This window comes from Herpailurus yagouaroundi, unplaced genomic scaffold (genome assembly GCF_014898765.1).
Source record: "Herpailurus yagouaroundi ecotype Mexico unplaced genomic scaffold, PumYag 197, whole genome shotgun sequence".
Classification (NCBI taxonomy): domain Eukaryota; kingdom Metazoa; phylum Chordata; class Mammalia; order Carnivora; family Felidae; genus Herpailurus; species Herpailurus yagouaroundi.
The window spans coordinates 10,749,774-10,774,519 of NW_024412428.1; the positions used below are offsets into that span (position 1 = coordinate 10,749,774).

Consider the following 24,746-nt stretch of genomic DNA (forward strand, 5'->3'; position numbering starts at 1 on the left):
ATTTCAGAAGTAGTTTGGATAACTTCTGTGTATATATTCCTCTACCTTAGATACTTGGAAGAACTGCTACTATTTTCCATCCTCTTAGGATCTATTGTTTTAATCCTATATGATGATGTTATAATTAATATTATTTAATATTAACATTTTCCTTTCAAATAATACAGATACCTTACATTCCTTGCAGACTGCGTCTCTTTGATTGTAACATCCCGCGCAGGTAGTAGAAAGCTTATTCGTCTTTCAGATTTGATTTGTATTTTTTCATTAGTAGATTTTCCTTCAACCTGAAAATAATTTTTTCACCAATCATTAACCTAAAACTATAAAAGAAACAACGACAGAAAACTTTGGAAATGGATTGGGACTATGTCTTGGCATTATTTGCTGTCATTGTCAGAAATAGCTGGCCTGTGATATTGTTCAGATGCTTAAAATTGGATACTTTAGGCCATTGGAGTTTGCAAGTATGTGGGAAATTGCTAAGCCTGAGGAAAAGAAGCTTTTTGTCGTGCTCAATTTAAGAGCTAGACCATTTTGAGAGTGTCTAAATAGCCCTGGATCTTCTCCCTGACTGAAGGAAATGTTGAGCATCTTATGAGAATAAGAGAAGAAAGGAGAAGATTGTACTCTTTGCCAAATCCCCAGTATCGAATCCTTACAAAATGACAGCCATGTACTTCACCTGATTCAAAGGAACGCTGTTGCTGTGTCCCCATCACTCCTAGATGCTGGAGGCCTCCATTACAGTCACTTTTGTACCCATGATTTGAGAAGTCACTCATGTTCTCTTCTTAGATTCCCTGCTGTAAAGAAGAAATTTATGGCAGAGCTAAAAGAATTACGGCACAAAGAGCAGAGCCCGTATGTCGTTCAGAGTATTATCAGCTTGATAATGGGGATGAAATTCTTTCGAATTAAGATGTATCCAGTGGAGGACTTTGAGGCCTCTCTTCAGTTTATGCAGGTAGGTAATGTCTTGGGCAGGAGAACCACGGGGCCCTCACCCTGAGCAACTCCCTTCATCAGAATGATGGACCTGATTCCAAGTCATTTGCTTGTCAATGTGGAAAGAGTCCTGCCTTTGCCTCAGCAATTCACAACGTGCTTTGTATCCCAGTAATAGAATTTCAGGCAGATAATTTCACTTTCAAACTTTCATCTCCTCTTTGCAGGAGGCTGTAGAGTGGAATCTCGTATATGTTGACTTTTTTTCTTTTTTACTCCTCAGCTGCATATCGATCTATGAATAAAATGTAGCTGATCTTTTTACTTTTTATACCTGATAGCATTGAGGTGGCTATGTTAGTGTTCATAGGCATCAGAACGTTAGGGAAGAAACTTTTTATTCCTACTATATGAGAGAATCAGGTTTTCTTTTTTAAATCAACCAAACCATACAGGTGTAAGCGTCAATTACACAGTGTTCCTCATTATGTACTAACAAAAGAATTGTTGCTAGTGTGGATTTTGCAGAACACGCAGCTCTATGAGAATTTATAAAACTCTCTCTGATGCTGCTGTGAATTGGATTTAGTGAGGGTCTTTATCAATAAAGAGTTTATATATAGGGATTATGAATGGAGGCTATACCACTTCATACCCACTAAAGTGGCTAATAATGAAAAAGACAGACAACAGCAAGTGTGGGTGAGATGTAGAGAAATTGGAACACTCACACACTGGTGGGGATATAAAATCACACGACTTTGGAAAACAGTTTAGCAGTTCCTCGATTGTTAAACCTTAGGTATATATCCAAGAGAAAAATATATGTCCCCACAAAAACTTGAAGGCAAATGTTATTATTCATAGTAACATTATTCATTATTCATAATAACAAAGAAGTGAATATAACCCAAATGTTCATCAACCAATGAATAGATAAACAAATGGTGGCAGATCCATAAAGGGAATATCACTTGGCCATGAAAAGGAATGAAGTACTAATAACATGCCACAACATGGATGTACCTTGAAAACAATACTCTAAGTCAAAGCAGTCAGATGCCGAAGGCCACATATTGTATGATTCCGTTTATACAAAATGTCCAGAATAAGCGAATCCATAGACACAGAAAGTGGATTAGTGATCGTATGAAGAGTTGGAGGAAGGGGTATGGATAAGGAGGTTGGACATAACTACTGAAGGGCGCAAAGTTTCTTTGGAGGATAGCGGAAAGGTCCTAAACTTGTTGTGATAAATGTACAACCATGAATGTACTAAAAGCCATTGGTTTGTACACTTTAAATGGTGAATTTCATGTTATATTGACTGTGTCTGAGTAAAGCTATTTTTTAAAGAAAGAATATGGGCTGTGTATCAAACTTCTTGGGTTTAAAATCAAGCTGTAGCACTTACCAGCCCTGTGACCTTGGCCCAGTCATGCTTAAGCCCTCCCAGCCTCTCCTACCTTAGTGCCAAGTGGTGATGGTGGCAATAACCTTAGAAGGTGGCTCTGAGGAGGCACATGGTAAGTACTTACTAACTGTTAACTATTTTTATCCCTCTCTCATGTGAATAATTCATGTAACTATGTATTTGAATGACCATTTGCAAGAGTGTTTATACACATATACAAAGTAATGTAGGAAAAGGGCCACAATTCCAGAAACCATGACTTTCCATGTTGGCAACGCCTATCTTGCATTGATATCTAAATATAGAATTGATAGACTAGGGATTTTAGTAACTTGTGTTGGCAACGGTCCCCATGTTGACTGAAAATAAATATAATAGCTAATGTAGATGTTAACATATCATCACAAATACGTGTAGCCTCGGACCCTTCCATGAAAACAATACCTAATGAACAGCATAGTAAGTTATTATGAAAAAGGCCAGGAAGGAGAAAAGGGCTAGTTGGATTCTAAACAGATCAGCTTTCCTAACAAATGATTCTCTGGGCCACCAAAAGTAGCCTTCATAGGGGCACCTATGTGGCTCAATTGATTGAGAGTCTGACTCTTGATATTGGCTCAGCTCATGATCCCAGGGTCATAGGATCCAGCCCCACATCAGGCTCTGAGCTGACCGTGGATCCAGCTTAAGATTCTCTCTCTCTCCCTCTGCCCCTCTCCCCGGCTCATTCAGTCTCAAAACAAAACAAAACAAAACAAAACAACAAAACAGTTCTTTCGTAGATAGTAGGCCACAGGCAAAAGACATCCTTACTTGAGGAGCTATTCTAAAGGTTTCTTGTCTGGGGGTAGGGTTGGGGAGAGGGGGTGGTGGGAGGAAGGGAAGCATTCCAGACTTGCTTATGAAACTATCTGAATAATAAACACACCTAAAATGTCAGAGCTAAGAAGTAAACAGCTCTGTGCCTGGGGCTGTCACAGGGCCTAAAATAAGTTTAATATCTTCTGCCTCTCTTCCCATGTTTACCTTCTCTGGAGATCTGTGTTTGTGGGTTAATCAAGGACCCAGGGCCCCACACACAGTAGATGGTCAATAGAAATTTGTCAGCAATGAATGTCTGAATGAATCAACCAAGAAGTCAGTGGATGAATATCTGCTCACTGGTTATAGGTGCTTTGTCCTTTCAGCAAAGTGATTTGAGATAGAAATAGGAGGACACCAGTCTTGCAAAATGTCGTCATGGTCATTTTGAATTTTTTTTTATTTTTATTTATTTATTTATTTATTTATTTATTTATTTATTTATTTATTTTGAGAGAGAGACAGAGAGACTGAGAGCAGGAGAGGGGCAGAGAGAGAGGGAGACACAGAACCTGAAGCAGGCTCCAGGCTCTGAGTTGTCAGCACAGAGCCTGATGCAGGGCTCAAAATCACGGACTGTGAGATCATGACCTGAGCTGAAGTCGGATGCTTAACAACTGAGCCACTCACGTGCCCCAGGGCCATTTTGAACATAAATATAAGTGCTGGAATCTAGGGATTTTCTTTACTAGATTATGAAATATGCTATGTCAGTGTGTATGATTTAAGAGCTGTTTACTTAAATTTAAGTGCATTTATGTGCATATCTCAATCTTCTCTCCCTCCTTTATGCTTTTTCTACTTCCTAGGAATGTGCACATTATTTCCTCGAGGTCAAAGACAAAGATATCAAACATGCCTTGGCTGGGCTTTTTGTTGAAATTCTTGTCCCAGTTGCTGCCGTGAGTTATGTTTTTATTTTTAAGAATTTCCTCAAATTAGATTAGAGAGTTAACAATGTAATTAATATAATATTAACATGGGTCTCTGTTTTAGGCTGTTAAAAATGAAGTCAATGTTCCCTGTCTTAGAAACTTTGTTGAAAGCCTATATGATACCACGCTGGAACTTTCTTCTCGAAAGAAGCATTCGTTGGTTAGTAACTATGAGAAAATCCAAAATACAAAATTGCAGAGGCTAAAATTCCTACGCTGAAATTACTTGAAAGTCGTAAGGGTTCCCCCCAGATGGAAGATTTATCTACAGCTCCCCCGGAAAGAGGGAGCATTTCAAACTTTGGATCTTGCACTTAATATTGACCATAACTGAATCGCAGTAATATAAGGGGATTAGACCATGTCACCTCAGATGACCCTTCTCGTCTTAAGATTCTGTTGTTTATTTTCAAGACTGGCTTAACTTGATTTTTGTTTTTATTTCTGGGTATTTTTTCCAATCTAAAAGTCAAAGTTTATAATAACAGTTTATCTTTTCAATCCCCACAAGTCTTCACTGGTTGATTCCTAGCCTGATACTCAAAATCAAATGGAACCAGGCAGCAAAGAGGGTTGGGAGGCAGATGGTCGCCTGTAGGAAAGATTCTCTGAAGGCTGAGAAAACAGTATTTGGGAAAGGTCTTGTGCTGAAAAGCAGCGGTGCAGAGAAGTCTTTTAAATTACTACAACCTGTTGCCCTCAGTGGTGAAGAAGACTCTGGTTTATGAATCGACACGTGGCGTATGAGCTATAATTGTGATAGTTTGAAGGAAGTAGGTTATTTAGGTAGATGTTTGCTGACATGGTTTTTGCCAATCTTCAAAGTATGAGCATTGCCACCATTCTTTGAGCGAGTATTCAGGGTTGCTTTGCTGGCAGGGGTGACAGATTTGCTTATTTTGTACTTCTGTGGTCATTGTGACTGACTACTAGTAGTTTTTTGTGTTTGTTTGTTGTGTTGTGTTGTGTTTTAGTTTGTTTTGTTTTAGATTGCTGGCTGGAATTAGAGTTCTTCTCAATGGTAGTGTAGTTCAAAGTCAGTTTAAAGCCAAGTGACTAAAATATTAAGCTAGTGGATTGTTACACAATGATTCTCATTATGGCAATTGTTTTTTGTCTTGTTTTTTGTTTGTTTGTTTGTTTGTTTGCTAGTTCAGCCTAATGGATGATCCAGTTATATTGTTGTTTAGATCTTCCCTAGCTTTAATTCTTGGGAGCCCTAAAGGTGTATGCCATCTGGCTCAGCAAAAATGGCGATGGGTTCTGCATATATATTTTTTGGGTGGCCGCTCATTAGCTTTTCTGTCTCCTTTAGTTGCTGTGGGAAACCAGCCCAGTTAGGCAGGAAAACACAGTAGCACCTCTGTTTATTCAGTCGTAAGCAAATTCCTCCTGTGGTTAAATTTGTCTTGGTGGAGTTTACCAATGCAATAACATTTCTTTGAGGAATCTTCCTTAATTACAGGAAGATTGCATGCAAAAGAAAATATATACACCTACCTCTAAGACAAAGACAAGCTAGTAGATGTTTATGAGGGAAAAGCCCAATAATATTTTTAAAATTCATGTGCCTTCCTGCTTTCTTTCTGAGAATTGAGAGTGATCTAAGCTAATGAGTTTGTTTTTAAAATCCCTAAGTGAAGACTAAATGAGTAAATCAGATTTCCACTTATACATGAAGCTTATTATACATTACACACTATTATACACCATGTAATTCTAGATAATTCCATCCGCATCATCATCAGAAAGCATTTGTGAAATGCCTACCTCTGCATGGCACCCCTGGGCCTCGTTGTGTTATGAAGCGTCCTGTTTATTATGGCCCACAGAAGGAGGTGGATAGGTAGCGATCGCAGAGAACGTGCGTTACCTGATTGGATGAAATATGAATCAGCTCGTGACCTCATCTTCTTTCTCCTCAGGCCCTGTACCCCCTGGTGACCTGTCTTCTCTGTGTCAGTCAGAAGCAGCTGTTCCTGAACAGGTGGCACATTTTCCTCAACAACTGCTTATCCAACCTTAAAGTTAGTATTTGTCAGCTCAAAAAAGTCTTTTATGAACTAGATATGCGTCTGAGACTGGTACATGTGCTCCTGAGAGTGGCTCCCGATGTGGGCGGGGGAATTTCCCTATACTGTTGGAATAGTGAAAAAAAATATTAATCAGAGTTCTCCTTATTAAATATAGTCAGTTTTAGAAGAAGACTAAGGATAAGAGAAATCATTTCAGATTTGGGGAAATGAATCTTTTCTAATAAGGATCGCTTTCAAGGTAGAATTAAATACCCCCTTATGTGCATCAGTTGTTGCATTTTATCTAAACGATTAAAAAAGGGGAGGCCGCACTTCACTGGCAGAACCATGCGAATTGATTTCAGAAGCTCAGCTATACCTCCCGCATCCTTCCTCTGCCGCCTCTAGTCTAGGAAAATATTTGGGAGGAAAGTTCCATTCTGTGGGAAGACTGGCCCTAGTCACAGAGAACGTGTATTTCCTGTCACTGTTATTTGCGATTATTTGGAGGCATTCTATTTAAGCCACATGGCAGGCCATCAGCCGGAGGCATTCGTTGAACAAATGCCCTGCAGGTAGTTAGCACAAGTACTGGATGATGTGAGGAATGAAGTCAATGTTCCTAAAACTGAGGAGGCTACTGTTAAAACTACTATGACGAATAGTTTTAAAATTGGCTTTATAACTTTTAAGTAGTAGACATAGTTTAAGTTTCAGTGACCTATTGGTGAAAGACAACTAAATGGAAATCAACCCTAATATAAATGCAAACAGTGTGTATTTTCCTGTTATTTCCAATGGTGCCCAAAAATCTTGAAGCTCGTCTATATTTGCTACTTTAGAATTTTTGAAATATATTTAGTTATACAACCCTGTATGTGCTTGTACATGTTGCCTTGTCTTTTTTGTTCTAAGACACTTTGATTTAGTGAAGTGGTTAAGATTAATTATATTATTTTGGCATTTACAATAATTACACCATAATCTGCATTAGAGCTGTTTTGAGCACTGATGGTGAAATCCAAGATTAGAATCATTTATTTTCTTCCACTTGGCAGTGAAATATAATAGCAGTGGATATAGAATTAAGCTTTTAAGTATCCTGAAAAACAAAAAGCTTTTCAGGGTTATCAGCTATTATATAATAGCCACTCCTCGATATTTTATTTAGAGATTTACGCATCAATAATACTCTCTAACACACAGCACAATGTCATTTTGTTGTTGTTTGATCCACTGTTAACTTATTCAGTTGTTAGTTGCAGTTAAAAATATTTTTTTGTTCATTTACACTTTACAGAAAATGGCCATTTTATTTAAAACAAAGAAGAGACATGATTAAGAATGTTCACAGTGCATTATTCTGTATACATTATTCTGAGTTCATTTGAGATGAATTTTAGTTAGAATTACACTAATACTTTGCGTGACAACTTATTGTTGTGGCCAAAAAAAAGCCAAAAAATTTTTTTGGTTTAAAGTAGGTGTCTTTGATAGATAGCAGCATAATCTTACTTTGGAACATAATTGCCTTGAAGTTAAAACATTGGTGCTGTAGTCAAAACCCATCAAAAAGTCCTCATAACAGGGTTATAAATGGCCCTAGAGAAAAGTGGGGCTGCCAGCTGATGGTATATCCGTATGCAACCATTTCAAGCCTTAGAATTTCTAAGAGAATGGCCATGAGATCAGAAAGGGTACATAGAGTCAATGATATAGAGACTGAACCAAATTTCAGAATTCCATTCAATTCACCAAGTAGGTATGAAATGCCCACTGCGTGAGGTGCTAGGGATGCTGCTGAAAGTGGAAAAGATAAGGGAAGTCAACTATATAAAAACTAGAAATAGAATAGAGTCTCTGTCCTTCAGGAACTTAGCATTTCATTGGGGGATATGTAACGAAGTTTCAAAATGCATGATAGAGACAGCCAGGAATATAGAAGTTGACGGTAGAGATACCTGTGCCATTTGGAGAGATTCAAGACCCCACGAAGCATGAAAGAGGTAGTGATCAGGCCAAGTTAAGGCAATAATATTTTACCTTATGGGTAATAAATTGTTGGAATTCACCATCCCAAGGCTAAAAGATAGAAAAAGACCCTTGATGATTACAGTTGAATAAAATGGTATCACATGTATTTAGAACTAAACCCAGTAGGGATTAAATGAGACCACTGTAAAATGTCATAAATAGGGGTGCTGGGGTGGCTCAGTCGGTGGGGCGTCTGACTGCGGCTCAGGTCATGATCTCGCGGTTTGTGAGTTCAAGCCCCGCGTCGGGCTCTGTGCTGACAGCTCGGAGCCCGGAGCCTGCTTCGGGTTCTGTGCCTCCCTCTCTCTGCTCCTCCCATACTCACGTTCTGTCTGTCTCTCTCTCAAAAATAAATCTTAAAAAACATTTTTTTTTTAAATGTCATAAATAGACAGAAAATCTTCCAAAACCTCCTCACAAATGCTCACTGGGGTGAGAAATACCTGAGGAAAACTACCATGGCTTCAGAAGTATACTTTGTCTCAAATCAGCGTCAGTATTTTATGGCATTTAGCGCCAACCATATCATTTTATCAAGACCACCAGACCAAGTCTCCCCCCTTTTACCTTTCTCCTTTTTGCTCCCGGCACGCTTCCGCATCTTGTCTCCCACTTCCCTACACATGCTTAAGTATAATGAACGTACTCTTTAACCCTACACGTTGAACTTGGTAGCCATCCTTGATGTGTTCTGCAGACGCCACTCATCAAGGCAGCAGCGTGACATATAGCAGAATAGAAGTGTGTTTGAGCATGAAAAAAATGATGCTTTCAAAGTAAACAAGCTCTCAGATTCAACGCTCATTTAATGCCAGTGCCCTGGTTTATCTTCCGAGTCAGTCTGTCAGAAGCAGGTTGCTTTGGAAACACAAACTTGAAGTCTTTATTTACAGTTGTTAAGTAGGTCAACCCTATATTAGCAATTTACCCTTGTAAAGTGATGGGCAATTTATGGCACCTTCGGACCACAACACTAGCACTCTCGCTTAGTAGTAACCAATACTTTTTTCTTCTATATATTTTATGGCAGAATCTGAACATACAGAGCAATTAAAAATTGATACATTCTCTTCACATGTGCCATAATATACCTAATTCTGGAAAAAGGAAATACGTTTTGAAACTTGATTTAATAATACTTAGTTTTTTTGTTGTGAATCTCCATTTATTACTAGTTCTTTTAACATGTATTCTTTATAATAAGTATGTGGATTCATAAAACCTATGTGTTAGTTTCTCGTCCTTGAAAATGGATATAATTAGAACAATTTTTTAAATTTTTTTATTTTATGATTAAGAGGTCCAGATTATAAAAACAAAACAAAATCATAAAAGAAACTTTAAAGGTTAAAAAATGTGTTTACTATATAATTAATAACCACAATAACTCTCAGTACTTAGAGATCTGTTATGAGGCAAGCCAATGGCTGGGGGTTTACATACATTGTCTGGTTTCATCATGACAATGTCATTAGCTCCACCTAGCTCTCCCTAATGCTTTCATTGATATTATTTATGTTTTTCTAAATATTTTTCTCCAATAACAATACTTCATCTGAAGAATGGATGAATGAATGAATTAATTAATTAGTTAAAAATGATTCTGGGGCGCCCGGTGGCTTAGTCGGTTAAGCATCTGGCTTCGGCTCAGGTCATGATCTCGTGGTTCGTGAGTTCTAGCCCCACATTGGGCTCTGTGCTGACAGCTCAGAGCCTGGAGCCTGTTCAGATTCTGTGTCTCCCTCTCTCTCTGCCCCTCCCCTGCTCATGCTCTGTCTCTCTCTCTCTCTCTCTGTCAAAAATAAATGAACATTAAAAAAAAATTTTTTTAATGATTCTTCATTCATCTTAGTCACTGCTCGTGTGAATGAATGAATTAATTAATTAAAAATGATTTACCATTCATCTCAGTCCCTGCTTGTGCTAGGACCTGAATGCATTCATTTTTGTAGTCAGTCAGCTGGTCAACAACTTTTTTAAATGTTTATTTATATTTATAAATATATTTATTTTGAGAGAGAGTGAGAGAAAGCAGGGATGGGCAAAGAGAGAGGAGAGAGAGAATCCCAAGCAGGCTCCATGGTCAGCACAGAGCCTATGGGGTCTCAATTCCAGGACCATGAGATCGCGACTTGAGCTAAAATCAAGAGTCAGACACTTAACCAACCGAGCCACCCAGGTGCCCCAACAATTTTTTACAAGTGTGTACCAGGCACTATTCTAAGTGCTGGGAGTAAGTGATGAATAAGACACTAACACTCTCTGACCTCTTAGACCTTGTAATTTAGTGAAGTCAGACAGCAAACAAGTAAACAAATATATAAGAAAAATTCAGAGAGTAGTAACTGCTATAAATAAAATCAAGTAGGATATTGTGACACAATGATACATCAGGAGGAGCAGAAGAGGGAGTGTGCAAGGACTTGTAGACACCGATAGCATATTTGAATGGGCCTTCATATAATATTAAACAAAGTAGAAAAAGTAATGCTTTGAAGACACTGGAACCAGGTTATCTAGGTTCAATCTCTTGATTTCCATTAAGAATCTCAAAAATAGTATGGCTGCCATAAATATATTTGATGAAACTTGTCATTAGAACGTAATGTATATTTGTGTAATAATCACAATGAAGTTTAAGGAATGCTTTTTTTAAACTTTTCATATAATAGTAAGATAATTAGTGATATCTTTATATATATAAGGATTTCACAGCCCTTGGTAGAGTGCATTAAAATGTATGGCACCATTTATTTTAAAACAACTACTCCTCTTTTTGTAAATGTCAACTTTAAGTGATATAGTATTGGCTATTTTAAATAATAATTTTGTAGAAGCAGTGATTCTGCTTTGATATTAATCTCATTTCTGTAAACTTGAGAAAATCTCTTTTCATCTGTTTCAGATCTGTCTGAGGCACATTTCAAAGTGGGATTTATACATTCTAACAGTGCACATAAACAGGGTTTAAAAATTAGTAATCAGCTGACAAGGATATTACTTCCCATGAGTGTCTTATTTATTCAGATGAGAGAAAATAATCATAAATCTTTGGCTCAGTAGTTTTAAATCTTATCCTTAAATTACAGCATGTGTGTTCTTTGGGTAATATGGTCATTGATAAGGGAATTATGATCAGAGTATCAAAAGGAAATGCCTGAAAGTAGAAAGGGGTTGACTATCATATGCAAGAGAATACAACAGAAAAAAATAGATTTACTTCAGTGACTCCAGTTGAAGTGGAAGAGAGAACTAGAAGGTATTTGAGTATAACAAGATCAAAAGGTAACTAAAATTACTTATCAATCTCTGTCAATAGAGCTTGACCTTAGCACGCACCGCATCGTCAAGGTGGCCTGTTACAGATGCTGCTTCTCGAAACCTACCTCCAGAAATTCTGATTGAGAATGTCTGAGTGCAGTCAAGAAATTTGCATGTTCATAAAAAGCTCACGTGACTTAGTACCAATGGTCAGCGGGTGGATCTTGACAAATATTGGTCTTTCAAATGACCCTGTCACCAGCCAAGTTGCCAGTGAATTCAATTCTCCCTGCTGGTTACAGTTAACACTGAATTGCTTTAAGTAAAGCAAAAGCAAAATTTAAGGAAAGTGGGCATGATGCGGGGCCAGCTGACATGTCACGTGAAGTGTGTTGGTGACCAGCACTGAGATGAGGGGAAGGGGTACAGGGAAGATCCACTCTGAAGCCTACTAGTTTCTTGCACACTTTTATCTGTGTAACCTCAGAGCCACAATCAATTAATATATTGTTGTTAATGAATTAATGGAGAAGCAGATTACAATGGAAGAAGAGTCCTTTGATCTCGAAGTGGAGATTTTTGATAGCTATCAGTGGTTTGAGACATATGCTAAAATGTTTACATCCTGAAAATATTTATCAAACCCTTATTGTGTTAGCTGCTACTGGAATACAAAAACACTGAGAAGGAAATCCTGTTTTCAGTAGAGTACAGTCTAGTAGGTGCCAGCAGCATATTTGAACCATATAATATTAAACAGTATATAAAAATTAATGCTTAGAAGACACTAGAACCAGAGAGTCTAGGTTCAGATTCTAGCACTGCCATTTATTAGCCCTCCTGTGCCTTGATTTCTTCATCTGCCCAATGAGAACAATGACAGTATCTACCTCATATTGTTGTGAAAATTAAAATGAGGTAATAACGTGTGTAGAGCATTGATAACAATCCCGGCTACAGTAAGCCTCATGTCAGATATACATTCCAGTTTCTAAGAAAATAGTACTTCCTGGAGAAGTCAGTTCCTAATCGCTGCTTGTCATTTACCAGCCTAATGACTCTGAGCAAGTCATTTGGTCTGTCTCAATGATAAAATCCCTCAACTAATGTCATGGTATGTGAAAGTACTTTTTTTTTCATATTTTTTTTAAAGTTTATTTATTTTTGAGAGAGAGACAGAGCATAGCCGGGCAGGGGCAGAGATAGAGGGAGACACAGAATGTGAAGCAGGCTCCAGGCTCTGAGCTGTCAGCACAGAGCCCAATGCAGGGCTCAAACCCATGACCTGTGAGATCATGACCTGAGACGAAGTCGGACACTTAACTGACTGAGCCACCCAGGTGCCTGTGAAAGCACTTTTGCAATATCAGAATGCCATTACAAGTAGAAGGTGTTTAGTAATATCATTGAACCATGTAGATTAATTTCAGCTACATACCAAAGGTTGCCTATTGTATGTAGGTTCTTTGTTTTTAATTGAAGTATATTTGACATACATTGTATTAGTTTCAGGTGTTCAACATAATGGTTCATCATTTGTATACATTGCAAAAGCATCACCGCCTAAGTCTAGTTACCATCAGTCGCAATACAAAGTTACAAACAAAAATTTTTTTTTAATTTTTTTTGCACGTTTATTTATTTTCGAGACAGAGAGAGAGCATGAACGGGGGAGGGTCAGAGAGAGAGGGAGACACAGAATCCGAAGCAGGCTCCAGGCTCTGAGCTGTCAGCACAGAGCCCGACGTGGGGCTCGAACCCACAAGCTGTGAGATCATGACCTGAGCCAGAGTTGGACGCTCAACCGACTGAGACACCCAGGCGCCCCCCAAAATTTTTTTTTCTTGTGATAAGAACTTATTTTCTTAGCAGCTTTCAAATTTGTAATACAAAGTTACTGACTGCAGTCACCATGCTGTGCATTGCATTACATCCCCATGACTTACTTGTTTTTTCATCACGTTGGTACCTCTTGATGCCCTTCAGCCATTTTGCCCACCCCCACCTCCTTCCCCTCTGGCAACTACCGATTTCTTCTCTGTATCTATGAGTTCTGTTCTGTTTGTTACTTAGTTTTATTTTTTAGATTCCAAATATAAGTGAAATCATATGGTATTTGTCTTTCTCTGTCTGACTTATTTCACTTAGCATAATACCCTCAAAGTTCACCCATGTTATCACAAATAGCGAAGTTTCATTCGTTTTATGGCTGAGTAATATTCCACTTTTATCCATTATCTTTATCCATTTATCCATTGATGGACACTCAGGCTGTTTCCATATCTTGGCTATTGTAAAGAATGCTGCAGTAAATAGAGGAGCATATATCTTTTTTAATTAGTGTGTTTGTTTTTCAGATAAATACCCAGAAGGAATTGCTACATCATATGGCAGTTCTATTTTTAATGTTTTGAGGAACTTCCATCCTGTATTCCATAGTGGCTGCATCAGTTTACATTTCAACCAACAGTGTAGGATGGTTCTCTTTCCTCCACATCCTTGCCAACACTTGTTATTTCTTGTCGTTTTGGTAATAGCCATTTTGACAGGTGTGAGGTGATGTCACATTGTAGTTTTGATTTGCATTTCCCTGACAATGCATGGTTTGGGGCATCTTTTCACATACCCGATGGCCATCTGTGTGTTGGTTTTTTTTTTTTTTTTTGGAGATGTGTCTATTCAGATCCTTTGCCCAGTTTTTAATGTGATCGTTTGTATTTTGTTATTGAGCTTTGTGAGTTCTTTATATATTATGGATATTAACCCATTATCAGATATATGATTTGCAAATACCTTCTCCCATTCAGTAAGTTGCCTTTTTATTTTGTTGATGTTTTCCTTTGCTTGTTTGGCAGACACTTTTTAGTTTGATGTTGTTCCATTTGTTTATTTTTGTTTTGTTGCCTTTGCTTTTGGAGTCAGATCCAAAAAATATCACCAAGACCAATGTCTAGCACTTACTGCCTGTTTTCTTCTAAGAGTTTTGTGATTTCTGGTCTTACATTGAAGTCCTTAATCTACTTTTAGTTAATTTTTGTGTACATTATAAGATAGTGGTAAAATATAATTCTTTTGCATGTGGCTGTCCAGTTTCCCCACACCATTTATTGAAAAACGTTTTTCTTCTTGTATATTCTTGCCTCCTTTGTTGTAAATTAATTGACCATGTATGCTTGTATTCATTTCTGTGCCCTCTAGTCCATTGATATATGTGTCTGTTTTTATGTCAATACCATACTATTTTGATTACTATAGCTTTGTGATGTATTTTGAAATCAAGGAGCATAATGCCTCCAGCTTTGTTTTTCTCAAGATTGTTTTCACTGTTTGGGAACTTTGGGGTACCACACAAATTTTAGGATTGTTATATTTCTATGAAAAATGCCAGTGGAGGGGAGCCTGGGTGGCTCAATCAGTTAAGCATCTGACTTAGGCTCAGGTCATGATCTCGCTGTTCATGAATTCAAGCCCACATCAGGCTCTGTGCTGACAGTTCAGAGCCCGGAGCCTGCTTCAGATTCTGTGTCTCCCTCTCTCTCTGCCCCTCCCCTGCTTATGCTCTCTCTTTCAAAAATAAATAAACATTAAAAAAAAATGTTTTAATGCATTGGAATTTTGGTAGAGATTATACTGAATCTGTAAATTACTTTGGGGTAATATGGAAATTTTTACAATATTAATTATTTTAATCTATGAGCATAGAATATCTTCCCATTTATTTGTGTATTCTTTAATTTCTTTCATCTATGTCTTATAGTTTTCAGTGTACAAGTCTTTCACATCCTTGGTTAAATTTATTCCTAGGTATTTTGTTCTTTTTGATGAAATTGTTAATGGGATTATTTTATTAATTTCACTTTCTGATAGTTTGTTGTTAGTGTCTAAGCATGCAGATTTTTGTACTTTGATTTTGTACCTTGCACCTTTACTGAATTTGTTTATTGTAAGTTTTTTGGTAGAGTCTTTAGGTTTTTCTATGTATTAAATTATGTTGTCTGCAAATAGTGATAGTACTACATTTTCCTTTCCAATTTTGATGACTTTTATTTGTTTTTTTCTGCCTAATTGTTCTGGGTAGGACTTCCAATACTATGTTGAATAAAAGTGGTGAAAGTGAGTGTCTTTGCCTTGTTCCTGATCTTAAAGGAAAAGCTTTCAGTATTTCACCACTGAGTATGATATTCTGTGGGCTTGCAATATATGGCCCCTTATTATTTCGAGGTACATTCCCTCTATACTGAATTTGTTGTGAGTTTTTATCATAAATGGATATTGAATTTATCAAATGCTTTTCTTCATCTATTGGGAAGTCAGAGGATTTTTATCCCTCATTTTGTTAATGTGGCTTATCATGTTGATTGATTTGCAAATGTAGAACTATCTTTCCATCCCTGGAATAAATCCCATTTGATCATGGGGTATAATCCTTTAAATGTCTTCTTGAATTCAGTTTGCTGATATTTCGTTGAGGATTTTGGCATCTATGTTCATCAGGGATATTGGCCTGTAACTTTCTTTTTTGTTGGTGTTGTGTTCTTGTCTGGTTTTAGTATCAGGGTAATGCTGACATCATAAAATGAGTTTGAGAGTATTCCCTTCTTTTCAAGTTTTTGGAAGAGTTTAAGAAGGATTGATATTAAACCTTCTTTGAAGGTTTGGTAGAATTCACTAGTGAAGCCATCTGTTCCCGGTCTTCTGTTTGTTGGGAGTTTTTTTATTACTGATTCAGTTTCCTTACTAGTAATTGGTCTGTTCGGATTTTTCTATTTATGATTCAGTTTTGGAAGATGATATGTTTCTAGGAATTAATTTAGTTCTTGTATGTTGTCTAAATGGTTGGCATATAATTGTTCATAATAGTCCTTTATGATCTTCTGTATTTCATTTGTATCAGTTGCAATTTCTCCTCTTTATTTTCTGATTCTATTTATTTAAGCCCGCTCTATTTTTCTTTTAGTCTAGCCCAAAAGCTTGTCAATTTTGTTTAATTTTTCAAAGACCCAGCTGTTAGTTTCATTGATCTTCTCTATATCTTTTAGTTGCTATCTCATTATTTCCAGTCTGATCTTTATTATTTCCTTCCTTCTGATAACTTTGGGCTTTAACAGTTCTTCTTGTCCAGTTACTTTAGGTTTAAAGTTAGATTGCTTATTTGATATTTCTCTTGTTCCATGAGATAAGCCTATATCAATATAATCTTTCCTCTTAGAACTGCTTTTGTTGTATCCATAGATTTTGGTACATTGTATTTCCATTTTTGTTTGTCTCAAGGTATTTTTTTAATTTCTTCTTTGATTTCCTCATTGACTCATTGGTTATTCATTAGTATGCTGCTTAATCTCCCCATATTTGTGATTTTTCCAATTTTCTTTTTGTAATTGGTTTTTACCTTTGTACTATGGTTGGAAAAGATGCTTGATATGATTTCAGTCCTCTTAAATTTATTTAGACTTGTTTTGTGGACTAACGTATGATCTCTCTTGGCAAATGTTCCACATGCACTTGAGTAGAATTGTGTTTTCTACTGACTTGGGAAAGAATGTTCTGTATACATCTATTAAGTCCATCTAGTGTAATGTACCATTTAAAGTCTAATGTGTGATTTAAAGCCAATATTTCCCTATTGATTTTCTGTCTAGGTGATCTATCCATTGATGTAAGTGGGGCTTTAAAGTTCCCTACTTACTATTGTGTTGTTGTCAGTCTCTCCCTTTAGGTTTGTTAATATTCATTTTATACAGTTAGGTGCTTGTATGTTGGGTGTATAAATATTTACGGACGTTGTATTTTCTTGTTGGATTGACCCCCTTTGTCATTATGTAATACCCTTCTTTGTCTTTTATTATAGTCTTTATTTTCAAGTTTGTTTTGTCTGATGTCAGGACAGCTACCCCAGCTTTCTTTTGGTTTCTGTTTGCATGGAATCTTGTTCCATCCCTTCACTTTCAGTCTGTATGTGTCCTTACATCTAAAGTGAATCTCTTATAGGCAGCATATATGAGTCTTGGGTTTTTTATCCATTCAACAAACCAATGTCTTTTGATTGGAGCACTTAGTCCATTTACATTTAAAGTAGTTGCTCATAGGTCTGTACTTACTGTTATTTTATTAATTTTTTCTGGCTGTTTGTAGTTTCTCTCTGTTCCCTTCTTTTGCTTTTTACCCTTGCAATTTGATGACTTTCTGTGGTGTTATGCTTAGATTCCTTTCTCATTATCTTTTTAAGTTTATTTATTTTGAGAGAGAGAGTGCAAGTGGGGGATGGGCAGAGAGAGAGGAGAGAGAATCCCAAGCAGGGTCCGTGCCATAAGTGCAGAGACCGATGTGAGGCTCAATCTCACAAACCGTGAAATCATGACCTAAGCCGAGATCAGGAGGCAGAAGCTTAACTGACTGAGCCACCCCAATGCCCCTCATTATCTTTTATGTATCTTTTAGAGGTTTTTGCTTTGTGGTTACCATGAGACTGACATCTAACAGCCTATATATTTAACAGTCTATTTTAAGTTGATAGCAAGTTAAGTTTGAATGCATTCTAAAACTCTGCATTTTTGTGTTTTTGATGTCACATTTTACATCTCTGTGTATCCCTTAAGTAATTAGTATATTGTTATTTTACTATGTCTTTTAACATTCATACTAACTATAAGTGGATTAGTCCACTTTTTTTTTTTTTTTACTATATATTTACCTTTACCTGAGAGATTTTTACTTTCATGTGTTCGCTTATCACTAATTAGTGTGCCCTTTGTTTTAAGCTTAATGCAGTCTCTTCAACATTTCTTTTAGGGCCAATTCAGTGGTGATGAACTGCTTTAGCTTCTGCTCGTCTGCAGAAATCCTTATCTCTTTTTTAATTCTAAATGATAATCTTGCTGCATACAATATTCTTGTTTGGAAGTTTTTTAGGGAAGTTTTTAGCCATTATTTCTTGAAATAAGTTTTCTGCCCCTTTCTCTCTCTCTCTCTTCCTCCTGGAAGCCCTGTATTCTGCTTGATGTTGTCTAATAGGTCCCTTAAGCTATCTTTATTTTTTTTTAATAATTTTTTTCTTTCTGCTTTTCTATTTGGGTGAGTTCTACTGCCCTGTCTCCCAGACCACTGATTCTTCCTTCTGCCTCATCTAGTCTGCTGTTAAACCTTTTTAGTATATTTTTTAGTGCAGTCAGTTGTGTTCTTCAGCTCTGTGACTTCTGTTTGGGACTTTCTGATCTTTTCTTATTTTTCTTCTATGTTGAAATCTTTCTGTGTGCATCCATTCTTCTCCTCAGTTCAGTGAGCATCTTTATGACCATTACTTTAACTCCTTATCGGGCAAATTATATATCTCCATTTCAGTAAAGTTTTTTTTTTTTTTTCTCCTGGGTTTTATCTTGTTCTTTTGTTGGGAATATATTCCTCTGTTTCCTCATTTTGCTGGACTCTCTCTGTTTGTTTCTATGTGTTGGGCAAAATAGCTATCTCACCCAGTCTTAAGGGGGTGGCCCTATGTAAGCAATGAACCGTAATATTTAACTTTGCCCTAGCTCTTGGTTGTCTCTGGAACTTTCTCTCTGGCTGTTTAAGACTCATAGGGTCTAGAAATGCAATCCCCCTGGCCACCAGAGCCTAAAACTCAAGGGCATCCCCTTGTGTGAGCTGTGCATGCGTGCTGGCTTTGGGGGGTCAAGGGGCACAGGGGTGACATTATAGGAGCAACACAAGAGGTGCAAATCCAAAGCAGTGGCATGGGGGATTGGAGTTGCCACTGGTTGGTTAGAGTGAGTGCAAAAATAGTACTTCCCAGTGCCAGCACCAGCAAGGTAGAGAAAGAAGGTAAAAATGTCACCCATCAGCGCCTCCATCCCTAGGCAGAGTCCCAACAGTCTTTTGCCCTTCTAACACGTGCCTTAATTTCAGCAACTTTATCTTCTTCACATATGGTCTAGGTTCTTCTCTAACTGCTGCTTTTTCACTGGGTCCCAGGGAGAGTGAATCTGCATGTGAGCCTTTTAAGAGCAGAAACTCTCTCTTTCCCTCCTGCCCTATGGCTCTCGTGGATATAAGCCCTGTTCATTTTCCAAGTGACCCATTTGGGGGCTCATTTCTCTGATGCAGGTCCCAAGGGATGGGGTGGCTAATGTGGAAACAAACTCCATGCTCCTCAGGGAGGAATTCCTTATTCATGAGACCCCTCCCCGTGGTGGGTCACCACTCTGAGGGTAGGATTTTTTTGTCAAGACCACGTATCTGCCTCTCCTACCTGTCCTGACGTGGCTCTTTTACCCTTTGTTGTAAAGTAGCTGTTCAGCTAGTTCTCAGGTTCTTTCCAGAGGGAACTGTTCCATATGTAGCTATAGATTTGTTGTGTCCTTAGGAGGAGGTAAGTTCAGGATGGTTCTATGCCACTGTCTCAAACTGCCTCCTTGTATAGGTTCTAGATAAAGACATCTTGCTTATGCATCAAGTTGTTCTGCAACTACTCACAGTCTGCTTTTTTTACATTGGTGTTTACTGATAGCCTGTTGTATGGCAGTCATTGAGGACACAAAAATGAACAAACCAAAATTCTGGAGTTCACAGTCTGGTAAGAAACGTAAAGGGGTAGAACAACATTCTGGAAGCAGAGAGTAGAGGCACTTGGCAGTCTCTCTGCAGGGGGTGGGGGGGGCAGGGGAGGAGAAATAGTTGTTGTAATAGTAGAGGATTTAACAGAGGAGATAACACCTAACTGAATCTCGCCAGGGAATAGAAGTTTTCCAAATAGACCAGGGGTAGGAAGGCATTTGAGGCATTTAGGAAATTGCAGAAGGGATATAATGACATGGGGTGCACCAAACCTAGGAGGTAGTAATGGGGGAGCCAGATTGCCAAAGGCCCCCTCATATACCACATCACGGAACAGAGACGTCCAGGAGGTGATTGGAAGTCCCTTAAGGAAGGGGATGCCTGGGTGGCTCAGTCGCTTAAGTGTCTGACTCCTGATTTCAGCGCAGGTTGTGATCTCACAGCTCATGAGTTTGAGTCCCAGATTGGGCTCTGTGTGGTGTCAGCAAGAAGGCTGCTTGGAATCCTCTTTGCCCCTCCTCTGCTTATATGCTCTCTCTCTCTCTCTCTCTCTCTCTCTCTCTCTCTCCCTTCCTCCCTCCCTCTCTCTCAAAATAAATAAGTAAACTTCAAAAAAAATTAGAAATTTTAAAAATGTAGAAAAACACAACCCCAATTTTTTTTTTAAACGTTTATTTGTTTTTGAGACAGAGAGAGAGCATGAATGGGGGAGGGGCAGAGAGAGAGGGAGACACAGAATTGGAAGGAGGCTCCAGGCTCTGAGCCATCAGCCCAGAGCCTGACGCGGGGCTCGAACTCACAGACCACGAGATCGTGACCTGAGTTGAAGTTGGACACTTAACTGACTGAGCCACCCAGGTGCCCCAACCCCAATTTTTTAATGATGGAATATTTTAAATGCAACTTTACAGTTTAGTCATTTACATGAAGTTTCTTTATGTAGCCAAACAGGCAAATCAAACAAGCAAAAAATTGTCCTTTGTATATAAATGTATGCTTTTAAAAAGTTGGGGCCTTAAAAAAAAGTCAGAGCCTTTTTTTCCCTAGAGCCAGAAAAGTTCCAGTTAGTTAACATACAGTGTAATATTAGTTTCAGGTGCATAATCTAGTAATAAAACACATGTTAAACTGAAAATAATGTGGTATTAGCACATGAATGGACAGACTAATAAAATTCTAAAAACAGACCTAAATGCATGTAGAAATTTAGAATTTTATAATAATGATCACACCAAAAATTTGACATAAGAAATCCACTTTTCCTAAATCTAAAAAACTACTCTCTATAGTCTTTTCCATAAAATTTATTTACATAAATAGCCTAAAAATAAACTTTATGTCTAAACACTTATGAATTCTATAAAAATCAGTACCAAATTATCTACACTAAGAATAAAACAGCTAAGACAATTATGACAAGATAAATAAATAAGGGAAGAGAAGTAACGTAAGAGCAAAAAACTTGTAAGACAGTTAAAAGTGACATTTAAACACGGTTTAGGAAACATTTATCGACCCCTTGAAGAATGGCAGGAATTCTAATAGATATTACAGTAAATAATGCCCCTTCCTTTCTGACATCTAAACAAGACCATTTGCTAGAGGTTGTTTGAAGGTCAGAAGACATTCAGGACAGAATAATTAGCTTTAATGGTATGAGATTGAGGACCCTGGGGAGGAACAGAGAAGCCTGCACAAAAGAGGGGATGTTCAAGTTGACTGTGAAGGAGTAGGGTTCACCTGATAGAAAAGAAGGAGGCAGGGGCAAGGGGTGAAGGAACCCACTCTTGACATGGAAATGGAATGAACGTGGCCTGGCCACAGTTGAGGAAGCTTGTGGGGGAAAAGCAGGATGGAGGCAGAAAAGGTAGATTAGAGCTACATATTGACTGGTCAGTTATGCCATGCCAAGAAATGTTACCTGGATCCCACAGGCATCAGGGAAACTATCCAGTGCATGATTTTTAAATCAAGAGGAATATGATTAGATTAAGACAGGACAGTGAGGAAAGAATTCGTTGCTTCCTCTCTGGCCTGTTATTACCCAGAAGCCAGCAGCTCTGTCACAGTTGGTCTCCTGCCTCTGTTCCTTTCCCCACGGTGTGGGGACTTCTTCCGTGGTCTCCTTGATCTTAGTGGCTTCCTGTCACCATCAGGAGAACCCTGGTCCCCTTTGTTAACCTGGCATGCAGGGTCCCACACATCACCCTTGCCTTCCTCATAACCCTCATCAGCCCCTGCTCCTTCATCTGGCACTAGGCACTGGAATACAAACTATTGCCAGGGTGTGAGACATGACCGGTCTTCTTCAGCTCTCTTAGCTTCCACACACTCTCCCTTCCCATCATCCTTTTACACCGTGCAAAGTTTCATATTGTGCCAAGCACCGTACCTGGCCCACTGTAGCCACTCAAATGTTTGTTGAATGAACACATGAGTAAATGATTGGATTAAAGTTCCTCTGAGTTTTCATGTGCCCCTGAAAATTTTTCCTGACTTTCCTTGAGCTTGCCATAGCTTGTCTTTCTTTCTGTTTTCATTCTTTAGCTCCTGTGCCTACCAGTTTTTTCTACTGCCTTAGAGTTGATTGCTTTTTATCCATCTCCCATCCCCCAGAGGTTGTAAACAACTTAGGGAAAGGGATTATCTTTTATCTCTATATCCCATGTTCTAACACAGTGCCTAGTACACATTCATCTCAATAAATGTTGGTGGGTAATTAGATTCAGGCAGTGGGGGGGTGGGTAGGGAACTTGGGGAATCAAAACAAAAACAATGTTTACAAGGGCATAATCAACACTAGAAAGAAGAGATTAATTATTCTCTTAGTGCTAGAGAATACAGGTTCCCTAGGGCTGGAGGAAGAAGGCAATTTCAAGTATTCACCTTGGCAAAAGAGAGAATGACATGACTTCCCCCGGAACCACTCTGCCCTGCCCTCATGGCTATTTGGATCCCTCCTCATAGATTATTTACACAATGGACACCCGGATGCAAATACTCCATAAATCCCAGATGATGCAGTGCCTTGTAGGGGCCCTGCATTTCTAAGCCATTCAGAAAAGAATAATCTCCATACATTTCATACAGTACCATTTAATCTTTTTTTTTTTTTTTTTTACCACCTAATATTAATTAAATCTTAAATCTAATGCTATCTTACATCCTGGTTTCTGTTGCAGAATAAAGACCCCAAGATGGCTCGGGTTGCACTGGAATCTCTATACAGATTACTCTGGGTTTACATGATTCGAATTAAATGTGAAAGCAACACAGCTACTCAGAGGTAAGGATCTGGTTTAGGTTAATGGTAACTACCTCACTGAGTTAATGGTAACCATTACTCAGCCAATAAAGAGGGTGTTTTGTTTTACTGCTACCTGTATTAACCAAAGTAAAAACTATTCAAAGTTGACACTTTCTAAAAGATCTAAGTCCTAAGGACATTTTCAGTCTTTGCTTAGTCAGTAGCTCAGCAGCCATTACAGAAACTTTGGCCTCTACTAGGACGGCAAGCTTCCACGGCCAAGGTTGCATTCACCGTGTTAACAAAGCACACGGCTATGATCTTCCAACTGCCCTTAGTTTTGCAGAAAAACTTGATAGAGTAATTATGCTGATGAAAAAGGGATGAAGTGATTTGTTTTCTTTTTCTGAATTCTCTCTGATACTTAGATAAGATGAAACATCTGCCATTTTCACTTACAGAACTGGAGCTCAGCCAATCTTGCTTGTGTTCTCTTTTTTTCTCCCTATCTTTCAGCCGTCTTATAACCATCATCACAACACTTTTCCCCAAAGGGTCCCGTGGTGTGGTGCCAAGGGATATGCCTCTGAACATCTTTGTGAAAATCATCCAGTTCATTGCCCAGGTAATGGAGAAGCTTCTGGCAGTGGGAATGATCTAACTGCCTTCAAGTAGCCAGTCTCCTTCCTAGCAAGTGCTACCAGGTGAAAAGTCTGAAGTAATAGCTTATGTGGAAAGACTTTGCAGGATGGTGTTGTCAGTGTTTTCACACGTAGCTTTTTTTTTTTTTCTTCAAAACAAATAGTGCCATGGGTACGTCAAGTGTTTTCAGCATCTGTCACATGAAGGAGCGGAGAGAGTTTAAGTGACTCATCCAAGGCCATAGAGCCTATTAGTAAAAGGGCCTCTTGACTCCCAGTCCCTGTTTTGTCCCGATGCTCTGCTCTGGATTCTGCAAGTCAGGAGGAAGCCAAGAGTCTGGTGTTTGGAGGAAATCAAAAGATTGCTTTGTGAAATTTGAGGAGTAAAGGAAAATGCTCTTTCACCCTGTGAGAAAGAAGCATGAATAGGAATATTAGAATTTATCAAGCACTTACTCTTTGCCAGGAACTTTTTTTTCTAATTTTTTAATGTTTATTTATTTTTGAGAGAGAGAGAGAGAGAGACAGAGCATGAGCATGAGCAGGGAAGGGGCAGAGACAGACAAAAACACAGAATCCAAAGGAGGCTCCAGGCTCTGAGCAGTCAGCACAAAGCCTGATGGGGGGCTTGCACTCAGGAGCCATGAGATCATGACCTGAGCTGAAGTCAGATGCTTCACCAACTGAGCCACCCAGGCGCCCCTGCCAGGAACTTTTCTAAGAACTTACAGGTACTAATTTCCTTAAAACCTGGGTCCAATAATGGTAAACATAGATTTTAGTATTTAGTTTACTATTTAGACCCAAGATTTTTACTTTTTAAATCATACTTTGTGGGTAAAT

At 38.3% G+C, this 24,746-nt stretch overlaps 1 protein-coding gene across 8 annotated transcripts in view; it reads left to right on the forward strand.

Annotated features, from left to right (window-relative positions):
* The window catches only part of FRY (FRY microtubule binding protein), a 447,912-nt gene that overhangs the window by 280,149 nt on the left and 143,017 nt on the right, over positions 1-24,746 (forward strand). For all 8 annotated transcript variants that reach the window (XM_040448149.1, XM_040448142.1, XM_040448144.1 and 5 more), the window contains 6 exons: positions 799-967; positions 4,033-4,125; positions 4,220-4,318; positions 6,084-6,185; positions 23,198-23,301; positions 23,779-23,887. In XM_040448149.1, the coding sequence (XP_040304083.1) occupies positions 799-967; positions 4,033-4,125; positions 4,220-4,318; positions 6,084-6,185; positions 23,198-23,301; positions 23,779-23,887 (676 nt within the window). The remainder of the gene's footprint in view (positions 1-798; positions 968-4,032; positions 4,126-4,219; positions 4,319-6,083; positions 6,186-23,197; positions 23,302-23,778; positions 23,888-24,746) is intronic.